Source organism: Haliotis asinina, chromosome 7 (genome assembly GCF_037392515.1).
Source record: "Haliotis asinina isolate JCU_RB_2024 chromosome 7, JCU_Hal_asi_v2, whole genome shotgun sequence".
Taxonomy (NCBI): Eukaryota; Metazoa; Mollusca; class Gastropoda; order Lepetellida; family Haliotidae; genus Haliotis; species Haliotis asinina.
Genome location: NC_090286.1, coordinates 30,654,308 through 30,669,848, shown reverse-complemented (window position 1 = coordinate 30,669,848; position 15,541 = coordinate 30,654,308). Strand labels below are relative to the sequence as shown.

The window sequence follows — 15,541 nt, the reverse complement described above, 5'->3', positions numbered from 1 at the left end:
AATTGGTCTTCAGCAACCCATGCTTGCAGAGACGACTAACTGGGTAATCAGGCGCGCTGACTTGTGTACATTGATGCTCATGATGTTGATCACCAGATTATCTACAGACCGCCGCCATATAGCTAGAATGCTGCTGATATCGGCGTAGAAAAATAAACAAAAAGAAAAGAACTGGTACAGTTATCCCTTTCTTTAAATATTTTTAATCAAGGGAGGTAACCCATGTATTACAGTTCGCTTTTACCGCCCGAAAAGTAAAATAATCCAGCGCTGCCTCTTCCCTTCAGTGTTGTCCTGATTTTGACACAAGCCGGGAGAGTCCCCCGTGTATGATTTTACGCCGCTTTGAGCAATATTCATGACACAAGAAATGGGTTTGACATATCGTACCCATGTGGGGAGTGTGTGAATATAGTTATAAGCCACTTAAGGCAATACTCAAGCAATAAAACAGCAGGGGATTACAGGAATGGACATCACACGTCATATTGGGAATCACATTGGGGTCTTCGGCCTGAGAGGAAAACTGGATCGTGCCATGAGGTATGATGAGTTGGTAGACACCCTGTTTCAATTCACAAGCCCTGACCTACAACATGATGGGAAGTTACAGTAAAAATCACTGTCAAAATTTCTTGAACAGAACTGACAGTCAAAATTTCTTGAACAGAACTGACCAATAGGAGGGCTGGTGCCCAGTTCTGATCTTAGTCTCAAGATTTTATTAGACTACTATTTCTTTATTCGTTGTTTAAATCCCTGTTTCCATCTCCAGTTTCATGAATAGTGGAGTCTTGACCAGTGATTAGAAACACGAGCCTTGTATCAAGGCAATCTAGTCACGGTGACATGCAATGAAGCAAGACATCGATCGGGGGCGGTGGGGTAGACTAGTGGTTAAAGCGTTCGCAGAAGAACCGGGTTCGATTCCCCACATGGGTACAATGTGTCCCCCGGAGTGATATTGCTGGAATGAAAACTAAACTAAATTCACTCACTCACTCACTCACTCACTCACTCACTCACTCACTCAGGCATTGATCCTTGCCATCCTATACAAGAGGCCGCCTCTTGCGACAAACTTGGATTGCTATGGGCCAACGATCTACAGGTGTATGGCTTTGTGATGTGAGGTTATTGTGTGATTAGGAAAATATCTTTATTCGGAGAACCCGGCCTTTGTGACAGTCACTGTATGTACACATGGACAATGTTCGCTATACTGGGATATTATAATTCACTGAGGTAGACACATGTTTGCATTGAAGTAGACACATATATTCATTGAAGTAGACACATATATGCATTGAAGTAGACACTTTATTTACTGAAATAGGCATATATGTTAGCTGCAGTAGACATATGCATTTACTGAAATAGACACTGAGGCCAGCGTTCGATATAATCGCATGCATGGAGTCCCACAGCTGTTTGTCACAGCATCGGGCCGTCAGTTTCAAATTTGTGCATGGGATTATATCCAGGGTGGCATTATATCCAGGGTGCACTTTAGTTCATCTGTCTGAAGTAACAACTGTTGTGCTTGGGTGTAAATATCCTTGTATTGAGAAAATGTGTTGCTATAAAGTAAATCCGTGTAAAGTTTTCAAAAATCAACTGGAAACTGCTTTTTACTCTTTACTCCCATTAGAATCTAGAGCACACGAATTGAAACGGTCCGCTTGTGATGGTACGCGTATCGCTTTCGCAACACACTTTATCGTTATTAATGAATGTATTTATTACTGCACTTAAATGCATTCACTGAAACAGCGGACAGGAATCCCTCACTTCTACCTTGCACATGACCTTCTCTGGTTGAAGAATTAAACCTGGTGACCAGGTTCTCACATCGGAGGATGACGTCATTCCGCCCTCTGGCGGTAGAAACTTAAAATGTTGAACAAGAGTGGTTATTAACAGAAACATCCTCGTTTTGGCAAACACTTCACCGGGGCATTGCCGTTTTCCTACGCCAAACGGTAAGAACCTGTGGCAACAAAAAATAGAAATTTAGGAACTAGATGTTCGTTCTGATGCTGTTGATAACAAACACAATATTTTTAGCCATTTTGTTGAGCTCCATTCGGGATTCGAACCCACATAATCAGAGTCAGGTAAGTAAACATAAACTTTTCAGCTACTCAATGGCACTCATCCCCACAAAGTACTAGAATCTTTACTTTATTAAGAAAGTGTAATCCCAACTATAATGTACATTACTTGACATTGGTAATTCGTAAATATGATCCTTGTGCTGTCAGGCAAATAAGACTATTAGGAAACAAACACTCTTAATAATATGGGAGGGGCAACGGGTGCATGCTATTTGCAGTGACGGGATTCGAACCCGGTTACCATGCTTCCCAAATAATTATCGCGTCCCCTCATTACCCCAAGATAAGGAAATGTGACCACAATGTTGAGATTTACCGTTGCCGAACTGGATGATCTGGTGGTAGCAGGTCACCATGGTCGTCAAGGAAACGCTGGGGTCGAAATACCCAAGGGGAGTCCCAGACTTTCTCATTATGTGCCATTGACCAGAAGTTTGACAGAATCTGTAAAAGACGAATAGTTCTGTCTGTGAAATGACTAAACAGTCGAATTCCGATGGGTGGAATACCGGCGTCTCGAATATTATGCATAGCTTGAACTTTGTATAATCAAAAATTGCATCCTGACCTGGAATATTCACACCACTGTGTTATATATAGTAAAATATCTTCATCTGCCAAGAAAGGAAAGTGTATGCAGTTGATGTTGAGTTGATGAAGTCGGAGTATTGAGAAAACGTCCATTGTGACAAAAGACGTTGAAGGTTCCAAGTCTGGAAAAGGATATGCTCACCCTTTTGCGAAAAACACCCGATGTCATTACCGATTGCAGTGAACATTTGTTCAATATACTGACAATCGTACAATTGACTCTACTTTTAGCAGATAACATGCATAAAAGAAACTAATTATCATTGACACAAAGGTTCAGTTTTATCACTGGGATATTCGAACGTTTCAATAACATTATATAAATAATGCAAATAGGGTTTAAATCTTAATCTAAATGCTAAGATTAAATATCTTTGCTGTAAAACATTTCCGTGGAAATGCTGTAAGTTATATGAATACAGGTAATTCGGTAAAATACTTTTACCACGGAAAGACTTAGTCTGTTATAGTAGAGGACAGAGCTGACATTAACAAAACCTTTGTCCTTTACCAATGCTATGTGTACAGATACAATAGCGTTTATGAGGGAAATCATTACTACTACAGCATTCATTGTTACTTCCTTTGAGTCATGATACAGCTGAAGTTACATACTTTCGAATACGTTCATATGATCCACAGAAACAGTGGCGGTGGGCTAGCCTAGTGGTTAAAGCGTTCACTCGTCACGCCGAAGACCCGGGTTCGATTCCCCACAAGGGTACAATGTGTGAGGCCCATTTTCTGGTATCCCCCGCCGTGGTATTGCTGGAATATTGCTGAAAGCGGCGTAAAACCAAACTCACTCACTCACAGAAACAGAGATTCGCTCAACGTATATCAGTTAAATAACAGGAACAAGGGACATAGACGTGCTACCTTAAACTTACAATTGAATCTTTAGGGATCCTATAGCCGTCTATCTCCATGTCCTTGTTGGTCCTGTGGGGTAGGGATACTGGCCCGTGGGTTAGGTATCTGACGGCTTCCAGGACCATGGCATCGACAAACGGAAGTGACCCTCTGTCCTCGACCTTGACCTTTCGGTCACCTATGCTATCCTTGATGTGACCGTACAGCGTGTCTTGCAGTTCAGGATGTTCCACCAGCGCCATGAAGATACCAAGGAGTGTCCCTCTCGTTGTTAGATAACCTGCGGATAGAGACACGTAGGTGCCATCATTGTATTGAGTGAGTGAGTGAGTTAAAAAGTAACGTCGCGTCGGCTTTATCTCGAGGTCATTTAGCAACTAGGCCAAGTTTCACAATTACACATAATTCTATTGTTAACACAAAGCAGAGACCATATAATAGATTATTATATGGTCTCTGCACAAAGTAACTCATCACAAACAGGCAAACCCATATAGAAACATCCACGCACGCATGATCACAATTATATAAATGCATGCATTCTCTAAGATTTGCAAACACTTATCGTTCTTTATTTTACTTACCAGCAGAGATTATTTCTAACATTATGAAACGGATGTGGTCGTCCGCCATCTTGGATTTGTCGCTCACACTGTGTTGGGTTTCTAAAGCAGCTTGAATCAAACCACGTGGATCACCAGGAATGTATCTGGCCTTAAAACAATTGAAAAATTAAAAGTAGTTAGTAGTGAGCAGGCCTCAGGAAACAAAGCACTGCACACTCGGAAACATGCATATCGTCATACATCGTTGAGTGCAGCGTTGATATCCTCTTTAGTTTCCTATAGATATCGCGTTAGAAACATATTTAACTAATCTGAGAGCGTATTCTTGAGCCGATGCTGCTGAATCATTATGGCAGCTAACATGCTGAAGGCTGAATTTGAGGGGAAACAGAGTTGAGTGCCGTGAGAGTTTCCGGACCCTACCATAGTGACTTCAAATCCTGGTTCACTCAAACTGCACATTTCAGCAAAGTGTTCGTGGACGTCAACAACGTGAACGTCTAATACCTGCATCAATTCGTGTTTTCTTCACACATGTCGCCATGGTCATATTATCTATCACCTAAGAAACGACCCATTTTCTTACAAATCTAGTACTACGTTAAGAAACAGAATTCATAATAAAGTGAGCGAGTGAAAATTTAAAGACACATCGGCAACATTTCCTCAACATTGTGGCAAAAACACGTTTTAACTTTATCACAAATACGCGTAAATCTCTAAAAACATGACAACGAAGGACAGAAAAACCAATTAGAATGTCACAGACAAAACCAAATAATTAATAACAGGGAAAAAACTAATATGCTAAATCGGAAACAAGAAAAAGTTTAAGACAATATATTATGGTTGTCAACTTCATCTTTTTATTTTATACCCGTTTCTGGACTTTTCCTTACCCCCTCGTCACGTCAAAGAAGTAGAGGTTAATGTCCGATGAACTCTCCACTCATAAATAATGGAGCCGAGGTCTCGGAGGGGAATATTTCTGTTATCAGAACTTCTGTTATCTGTAACTTTGAGAAAGTTAATTCAAAGTTTAAAAATCGTGAATAGTTATGCACGTCACCTTTACTTTCTCATATATCGATGCGTAAAGTGTTTCAATACAAGATTTCGCCTTGTCGCACTTCGCCTTAAAAGGTCCCGGGAGATAGCGCAGAAATGGCATGATGGTCAGTGGCTGATCAACTTCCAGTCCAAACAACCTGTTGACAGCGCTGTTGTATTCTTTCATCTGAAGAACAGTGGAACCGTCATCTTCCGGACGTTCATCGGTCAGCTGTGGATAGGCAACACGTAAAATGTTCGTTAGGTCGGCCCCCAAACATAACAAATATAAACATGTTTTACCGACTTTAATAGATGAACGCAGCGAAGAGGGTTCGAGTGATCGTGGCGCGGCCAGGCTGGGTACACACAACAGCTCAAGTACCATTGCACACTCCAAAACACTGCTTTCTTCCGCATTATCCTGAGTGTGACAAGAGCTGAGTTCCCGGTGGTGAAAACGATCATACTACTTGCGAGTGAGTGAGTGAGTGAGTGAGTTTAGTTTTACGCCACACCCAGCAATATTCCAGCTATATGGCGGCGGTCTGTAAATAATCGAGTCTGCACCAGACAATCTAATGACCAACAACATGAGCATCGATCTGCGCAATTGGGAACCGACGACAGGTGTCAACCAAGTCACCGAGCCTGAACACCCGATCCGGTTAGTCGCCTCTTACGACAAGCATACTCGCCTCTTATGGCAAGCATGGGTTGCTGAAGGCCTATTCTACCCCGGGACCTTCACGGGTCAGTAGTAGTATTAGTAGTAGTAGCAGCAGCAGCAGCAGTAGTAGTAGTAGTGGTAGTTTCTGTAGTAGGAGCAGCAGCAGTAGTAGCAGTAGCACCAGTAGCACCAGTAGTAGTAGTAGCAGCAGCAGTAGTATTCACGCTGCTCCTCGGATCAAACTTCCTCTGGACAGCAAACTTCACCATCATCATTAATTGCATTCAAATCAAACTTCAAGGTGCATTTATATATTTTCATAGACCCCCTTTCACCCTATTATTCATCTGTATCAACTATATTTCATAGACATTTTCTCCAACTGTTATTCACTGGCTTTGTTTCAGGCTATCATTCATTTTTTTGTTATACTATTATTACTTTTATGCACTTTGAGCATGCACCTTGTGGGTGGATGCAGCGCTTTATAAATACTCATTATTATTTTTAATAGCAGCGGTAGTAATAGTAGTAGTAGTAGTATTAGGAGGAGGAGGAGGAGGAGGAGTCGCTGTCGTGTGTGTGTGTCGTGTGTGTGTGTGGTCACGTGTGTGTGTGTGTGTGTGTGTGTGTGTGTGTGTGTGTGTGTGTGTGTGTGTGTGTGTGTGTTTTGCTTGTACAGGATTCTGTCATCCTAAAGCTCACATGCGTGAAACCTGTTTTTCACATGTCATTCTCAAACCACATTATAATCAACCATTTACGGTACATAAGCATCGTTTTCCTCGAAAATGCTCGTAAATCGTAAATATACTCATGGAAACATTTAAGGGAACGCATGTTTCTTAGGGCAACTTAAAATTTCTGTCTACTAACTCCAGCGCCGTGTATTATCGTTTTCGTGAAGAGCAGTTCACTCAAACTCACCATAATGCTTTCCATGCACGTGCACTACATGCTCCTAAAGTTACATGCACTTAGATGTACACGTGACATGTATGTGCACTGTCAAATACAACGGTTAAAAACATTGTTAACATGGCGAGACAGTACTTAACTGTGGTACAGAAATGGGAGGCAATTGGCATGGAAGCTCATTACGACAGGTTGCAACAACTTTTCACAAGTCTGTTAGCGTGATATCCAGACTTTGGAATCTCTGTAGAGCAACTGGTGACGTCAAAATGAATCGTGGTCGGGGACGGAAAAAGAAAACCACCACACGGGATGACCGGACCCTACGCCTTATTGCTCTGCGAGACAGGTTCAAATCCTCCTCCAAAATCAATATGGAATTCAGGCGAAGAAAAAACGTCAGAATTTGTTCACGTACAGTGCGTAATCGTCTTAAATCGGCTGGGGTGGGTTTACCTTTAACCACATAAAAGATCTTGTGCGTGTTGATGGCAGGATAACAGGTGTACGATATCGTGACGAGATCTTGATCCCGATTCTGATCCCCTTTGCGCCTACAGCATTTCGAATGTTCGAGTTCCAACATGACAATGCCCGCCCTCACATCACTCATATTTGTCTGGGCAGACTGAGAGCTGCAAGTGTCCGGGTGTTGCAATGGCCGGCTAAAAGTCCTGACCTTAACCCCATCGAACATCTTTGGGATGTTCTTGGCCGTAATGTTCGGGACAGACCTGTTCAACCCAACAATTTGGATGAACTTTTCGTGGCTCTCCAGGAAGAATGGCGTAGAATTAGAATTGGTACCATTCGTACACTCATTCGCAGCATGCCACGACGATGCCAAGCCGTTCTCCAGAGACATGGGGGACACACCCGATATTGATATCATCACTTGACATAAGCCTTTTCATCTGTATGAGCTTTTCTCTTACTGTTTCAAAGATTAAAAGTCACAGCTATTTCATGCGTTCCCTTAAATTTTTCCATGGGTAAATATTACGCCCAGAACGTGATATTCATATTGAAGTGATAACAGTCAATATCGCTCCCACACGTTTTAATACTGTGACGTCACTACATTAGGTCAATATAACAATACGCTACACATGTGATAAGTTTTTCGTGTCAGTGCATCGTTACGCACGCAGTCTGTGAGCAGTCTGGTTCCCGGGGAACCGTATTGGTCTTTATCTTGTCACAACAAACCAGACACAACAAATATGATTTTTGTAGAAAACTCACGAAAAGAGAGAGAGAGTAATAATAGAGAGTAGACATGGACTGTCAATCATTGTAGCTGTATAGTCATGTAAAACTGGGTTGACTATCACGCAGTAGGGTGCTACAAAATCTCACTTCCGGTATAAACGGAAGTAACAGAGTAACCAGGAACTTATTTCCTAAGTGCTGATATGTTTTTGCAACGCACAGCAAGTGGAAACCGCGGTGACCATATCACATTGTATTGTTCCACACATATGACCCGTAAATGGACTCTTTCATTGCCTAGAAGACGAGTTTTCCGCTCTTATTTACGGTTTCATTGCACCACACCTCCTTTTAAACTGTCAATATATTACCTTGGTCAGTATCCATGACATTACGATGGGATTAGTAGCCATTACTTAGTCTGATTTAGACTCAGTATTATTCGTTACACTGCTTTTACTGAAGCCCACCAATCAGACAACAACTTACCAAGTCGCGAAAATTAAAAGTTACCTCGAAAAGGTTTGTACCCGAAATGTTCCGAATGTTATTTTCTGACCATTCATTCCCGGTGATGCATGTGGATCAAGGCACAAGTGATCGAGTTTTTTGCGTCTTTTGACATTATTCAAGGACGTCAGCTTGCTGAAATACTAGCTAATGGTAACCATGTCAGACAGCCTTGCTTATTTGCAGTTCAAATATCTGTGTGTGGATTTTCGTTTGTTGAGACATTAGTGACCGGGAATTTTTTTAAGTCCCGCCGAACCCTATAAACAGTAGTTGTTGTCTGATTGGTTAAATCCTTTCGGCCGTCTCGCATTTGATTGGACGGTCAAAGTTTAGCTGGCGTGACATTCTACCAGGGTTTGTTAGACTCTTTACAGCAGTGTAACGAATAACGAGTCTACATTTACTGAGCCATAACAAGATTTCAGACAGCTCACCTGTATTGAAAATGGACCAGTCCACGGGTCTACATAGAAACATCGCTGTGCATTCAACCTTGCTTTACATTTGTCTGAGGTATTTGAAAAACTGGGGCGTCTGAATCATACATTGACTCGATATGGGAACCCCTTCCTGTCAGACTGGGACGCTCGATCGACACACTGCACCCCAACCTTTCATTCGGATGTTTCAAGTAAACCAACCACGGACATTTGGTATTTCGCGCCACTGTTTCCTCTATACATTGTAATCTACACATTTGACATATATAAAGTTATTGGAGGAATGCACAACTCCTAGATGTACTAGCACTTGTGCACAACAGAGTCATGTCAATACTCGTTGGGAAACTGGACCGTGAAGTGCACAGTACAGCACAAAAAAACTGTGATCATATACAAGTGTGAAGGGAATCCAATTACTCAAGATTATATGCGTTTACACGATGTTCAGCATTCAAACTGGGACACACAATAGACCAAAGAGTGAGTGAGTGGACGAATGGATGACTGTGTGAATCAAGAAAGAGAATGAGTGAACGGGCGAGCAGGGATGAATGAATAGTGATGAGTGAGTGCATGAATTTAGTTTCAAGCTGATTTTAGCAATAGTTCAGCAAAAGAAATAGACACAAGAAATGGGCTTCACACACTGAACTCGTGTCGGGAATCGAGCCCGGGACTTCGGGGTGTCGATCAAACGCTTTAACCACTAGGCTACCCCACCGTCCCTGGTAGTGACTGAGTGGACGAATGGTGAGTAAGTGAACGAGTAAGGGTGAGTGAAAGAACGAGTGAGGGAGAGTGAGCGGACGAATGGATGAGCGAGTGAATGAGTGAATCAGAATATATGGGTGAACGAGTGAGCAGAGGTGAGTGAGTGAACGAATCGGTGAGTAAACGAGGTTGGTTTCATTTCGCATTTGAATAGACTAACTCAAAGGCGGGGGCCATTTCAGCACGTAAACCTACAATGTTTAAATACCATTATGAGATCACACGCTGATCGTGTAGTTTTCCGGCTCTTTAGATAATTTCCAGCAGAATCACAGGAGACACCAGTTTCAGAATGGAACCTGACCACTGCGTGACGTAAGCTTCGTAAGCCTATGATAAACTAAAGTTACGACAGCTCGTAATTTTACGAACGCTTTGCGGATCGGGATCCAGATGTCAAATTACCGTACGGGTTCTTCAGTTGAATCAAAACCACCGAGGCTACTCAATGTGGGTGCGACTGTAGTTAGTCCTTTGCAAGACGTGATGACGTGTACTATTGTACTCTTCGCAACATAGGTGTGGTAAGTTTGGGTAGGGTTGTGATTAACGGAGAAGGGAATTGCAAAATTCAAAAACATTTATGCACTCGTTCACTTCTTCCCAAAGGCCCCTGTTGTAGGACCGGATGCACAGAAGACTCGGTAACGTTGGGAAAGGTGTCCACACCGACAGAGTAGGGATTAAGGAGATATAAACCTTTATTGCATCAGAGCAACCTCGCCACACATGACCCATGAACAACCGCGCTACATATTGCCTCATCACGACAGCTTCACGACTGACTTCCTTGTGTTAGGATCCACACGGAACGTACAAGCGAATGAGTGCGCGAGTGAATATTGTATAAATCCGTATTAGAATTTTGCAGCTTTGACCAGCGACATATCGGTGAATGTCTTAAAAGGTACCAGTTGTAATCTGCTTCCTGAATAATTTGCAATAATATTATTATTGTTAGATAAGGCGGGAAAGTATGAGAGACCGAACAAATGCTGGTGTAAATTTGGTTAAATACACCCCGCTGAGAACCTGAGCTTGGGTGGCAATATGTCGTCAGGGGGCAGTGCAGCAGAAGGATCGAAAACAGAAACAATACTCACGAGAATGTGTATTACATTCAGCAAAAAGTTTGATATCACGTCATCCAATGGTACTTCTTCCTTCGAGTTTATTTCCATGACAACGCGTCGAAGCTCTTCAAAAATCGTATCCTCAAAACACTGCACACCATCCCCGTACAGTTTCAAGGAACCGTGAAATATTTTCCTCATTCTTGTGTGATGCTTACCCAAGGAGCTAAGGCCAATATTCTGGTCCTTGAAAACGAACCTTGAGGCGAAAGAGCTAGGCCTGTCATTTGTGACCATTTTCAAGGAATCGTCGCAGAAAAGCCTCTTCATTAACTTCCCCTCGTTAATGAAGACAATGTTCTGGCCAAGCAGCCCCACCGATACAATGTTCCCGTACTGGCGCGCCCAGCGGTCTGCATGGAGATGGAGAGTAAAGTTAGAAACAGCATTCAGAAAATTGAATAACGTCCCAATGCCCCTGGGCCCGGGGGGTACGGGTTTCAGAGATGCACCTCTCCATTTTTGGTAAATCCACATCACACAGAACACTCCTGACAGAATGAACAATAGGGTTACTAAATCCATAGCGCATAGCGAAAACGGTCCAGCCACAGTGGAAATTGGTCGAGTATTATTGTAGAGTTTCCTCTTTGGATGACCCACTTCAACGAGATGGCAGTCTGAAATAATCCGGAACAATATCACGATAGTGTGCAGTGTGACTGGCGTTACAAATCACCACGCGGGATTTAATACAGATATAGTGCTACCTGTTCAACGGGAGAAACGTATACATTGCACAGGCAAAATCCCCGCGTATTTTATACGGGCAGTACTGCCTGTTCAACAGAGGTGTATACATTGCGGGTGTTGCAGCTCTGCATGATTAACACAGGTAGTGGTAACTATTCAACTAGGCGAGCTATAGCAGCGTCAACACACAGTACCCGGCGTCGTTTTCAACAGTCTGCGTTGTGGAGTGTCGAGTGAGCGAACAAGGCCGGTGATCTTATCAGGTGCACACGGCGTCAGTGACGATGGGTGGGGGAGCTACGACGAATGTCTACCACATGCTGGGTGTAATTGTAACTGTGTAATCAAATAGTAGAAACAAGGTAATGGTACCCATATTTGTCATTTGGGCGAAAACTGTGTCGCAATAATACCTTGTTCTCGTTACACTGTGTTTGCTTTGGTATCTAAAATATTTTGGGTTTTTTTTTCGGGAAATCAGATGAACATATGTTTATTCGTCGGTACACACAAATTGTGTAATGAGTACATACGTGACATGAAGAAGCGTTTAAACTTACTGAACATAAAGGTCATGCGTCTTGAATATTCTGGCAAATACACTGATGGAAACTGATACACTGATGCGCATATACGCATTTAGTGCAGATCTGCGGGATCCGAGTCTTTCCATACAAACCAGACTCCCGGTTTCAAGGATTTTCCTCGTACGTTGTGTGTCTATACCCATCGCTTTAGATAATAGCTCTCAAAAAGTTATTCAATACCTTATAATTTCATGCTTACATTTTCATATCGTTCTTTTTGAACATGTGAGCATCAAATTTATAAGTACTCATTGTGAAAATAACATATTCGTTCTTTATCTTTAGCTATTGTAAACGTATACATATGTTGTGAAGACCCACTGCTTGGCATATTCCACGAGCTACTTAGTGGAGACTGTATATCCAGTACTACTTCGTTCCTCCACTGTGACGTCATTGTTAATGATGATACTGACAGAAATATGCATATTCGGGTCCCTGACTCACAATCTATGATTCGCAGAGATGTCGCAAAGCCAAATTCACTTGAATGAGTTTTTCATTATATGTCAGTATATGCTTTTGAAGTTTGTTCGTTTCATTCTCTTCATGTTCTTACTTCGTTTAGAACTGATCACAAGATCTGCAAGTGTCTTGGCTCACAATATGCGACTCCCAACTTCTAAGATCCGGTTGTCGTGAGAATGCAAAATCCAGATACAAAAGCATAATTGTTTACAGTCTCAAACTACGAACGTGACCAGGTTTGTGACCAGTACTACCCAGTTGAAAAGCTGTATTGCTTTAACGCATGTCGCAGGGTAAACGTACAATCTGGTCAGATGAATCGGTAATTCAGAACCCCATGATGGACAATACAAATGTTCTGATCTTGTTTTGCTTTTATAAATTTCGGCACGAAATTTTAAAAGAACACGGGGATATTATTAACACGGGAAAATTGGACAAAGTTATACCAATAATTTATAACGGTATGTGTTATTGAAAAGTGGAAATTTACAGACCAACTGACCACGTTCTTCAATGTTAAACCTGTCAAGGGTCACAGTGATAACGAGCATCAGACTTAATCCGTGACCAGTATCTCTTAAGCTAACAGAACCAAGGTGAAATACACGTATCTGTCTCTACGACAGTCAGAAATCGTGGGGTGGCTGTCTAGTAATTGTTATCTATTATATTACGTTGTGAATACTATGCTGTTTAGTAACTATGTACTATGTAGATTGTAAAAACGCCCTCTGGCTTGATGTGTAGGGCTTTTAACGATGACATTACGCTGTATACGTTTGGGTGTGTGTTGTTATTAATATAGTGTGTAAAACGAATCTACGTATGATGTTTATGTTCTATGAAAGCTGATAGATAACTATATTAATTGTACCCATACTATTATCGAATGATTAAATTCCCTGTTTGTTTTACCCAGCTGTTGTGTTGGTGTGGGTTGGTATGGTCATTCCTCTAGCCAAGCGAGCCAACTCGCGATTTAATAGCTATACGCTTCGTCGATGTAGTGCTGTTCTCAATGCCGATTGTGGACACACCCGTTATTGGGCTTGTGACAAGGTCGTTTGACCCCTGTCCCGTTTGTGAAGTCGTGACGTCACTGTAATTGGCTTTTCAGTTGAAATCCTCCCGTTATGGTCTCATGATCCCTCCATTAACGTCTATATGTACCTTTGACATTGTTATCGTACTTATCAACTGGGATTATATTTTGACAATGCAGTTTCTTTATGTGGCTAGTATATTAACGATATATAGACAATGGTATCTCAAAGGTATTATACTGTTTAATGCAACCACCGACTTGACATACATTACGATCCGTGTCTTCCGAACATTTTGCTTAAACCACTAAAGAAAGATACAGATTTCTGTACATTGTGTTTCTCGTTATTATTTTCTATCACATGTACCGAGCTTGTTGACAAGTCTTTTCTTGATGGCAGATTACTTTGTGAGAATTGGGCTTTTGAAAACAACTTGTCCTGACCATTAGACATTCCATTCTGTGTTTGGTCGGTCCGGCCAGTGGATATTGTCTGTAAGAACACTGGCCTGTGAGCAAGTCCAACACCTTCACCCTCTCCTGAATGTGCCCGTTGTCCTATCCCTTTCAGTATGTCCACCTCCTCCAACAAGCGTTGAACCTGTTCCTGTAAGAAGGCAATTTCATCCGACAGTTGTCCGACTTGTGTTTGTAGATGTAGGTTATTTAGGTCCAGACATCTGGAACAGAATCGAGCCCCTTGGAGGTCAGAACGGAGAGTGTCTACCTCGGCGAGGGAAGCCATCAGTTGCACGCGGAGCTCGCGTTCTTTGGATGGTTGTGTGTCCTCCTCTGAACTGCAGTCCCACTGGAACGGTGGATCAGGACGGATAGGAGTTGGTTTGATTGTGATGAACTTTGGAACAGAATCGTGGAACTCTGAAGAAGGAAGAGCACCAGTTCAGTGTGCGCCTCCAGGCGGTACGACATTTCATGTGAAAGGCCTTATACTTTGTCAGCGAGTGAGCTTCAATTTTCGCCGCTTCTAGCTATATTCCAGCAATATCACGGCGGGGGGAGGGGGGGGGGGGGGGGGGGGGTCGCACTAGAAATTGGCTTCACACATCGTACCCATGTGGGGAATCGAAGCCGGGTCTTTGACATGACGGGCGAACGCTTAAACCACAAGGCTATTCCACTGCCCCTAAAATTTGTGAAGGAATGGCCGGGTAAGTTAGCGGTAAGAGCGTTCGCACGTCGTGCCGATGTCCAGTTTCGATTCTTCACATAGACACAATGTGTGAAGCCACATCGGCCAAAGTCCTCCGCCGTGATAAACTTGGAATAAATCTAAATGCATAGTGGAATGACATTCACTCAGCCACTTGTGACGGACATTCGGTTTTTGCTTAAGTACAAATTACGAAATAAAAACGGTATTTCAGGAAGAAATTTATCCAGAATGGTAGGTAATGGTGATGAGCACGACAGTCTTTAAAACACACTTATGATTCAAACTGATTTCGTTAAAACAGGGTTTGTTCTGGGAATAGTTTTTGATAATAGTGGGAATTTTATGAATTAAAGATTCTTATGTATGACAAGGTTGCCACACATACCCTTCGGCTGCGCTTGGGCGAGACACTCAGCAACTTCGGAATCGAACCCCTCACATTCAGACAGACGTCTAACCACTGGCATATTACACGGCGTTTGGGCTAGAAAGAAAACACATCTCAAAATATGTTCCTCAAAACTGATAGACAAAATAGTGTCTTTGTCCCAGTAATAATAAAGAAAGACAAACATTACCAAATAAATACAGACACTGGGCGCTCGATGATGCAAAGTTGATAAACCTCGTCGGAAAAGAGAATTCACTCACCTGCGACGTGTGCAGAAAACTGGAGTCGTTTTCAATCTGATATTATTCTTGACAAACGAAGACCGG

General features: G+C 42.3%; 2 protein-coding genes across 2 annotated transcripts; both read right to left on the bottom strand.

The window, feature by feature from the left end:
• Positions 1–1,302: 1,302 nt before the first annotated feature.
• Positions 1,303–11,775, bottom strand: LOC137290608 (cytochrome P450 2U1-like). Its single transcript, XM_067821664.1, has 6 exons — positions 10,825–11,775; positions 5,217–5,429; positions 4,166–4,295; positions 3,599–3,861; positions 2,434–2,561; positions 1,303–1,990 (listed from the first exon to the last, which is right to left on the bottom strand). Exons 1-6 carry the CDS (start codon positions 11,377–11,379, stop codon positions 1,762–1,764), a joined length of 1,518 nt encoding a protein of 505 aa, XP_067677765.1. The 5' UTR covers positions 11,380–11,775; the 3' UTR covers positions 1,303–1,761.
• Positions 11,776–13,873: 2,098 nt separating this feature from the next.
• On the bottom strand, positions 13,874–15,302 carry LOC137290607 (uncharacterized). The gene is made up of 2 exons (XM_067821663.1): positions 15,210–15,302; positions 13,874–14,529 (listed from the first exon to the last, which is right to left on the bottom strand). Exons 1-2 carry the CDS (start codon positions 15,289–15,291, stop codon positions 13,919–13,921), a joined length of 693 nt encoding a protein of 230 aa, XP_067677764.1. The 5' UTR covers positions 15,292–15,302; the 3' UTR covers positions 13,874–13,918.
• Between the last annotated feature and the right edge of the window lie 239 nt (positions 15,303–15,541).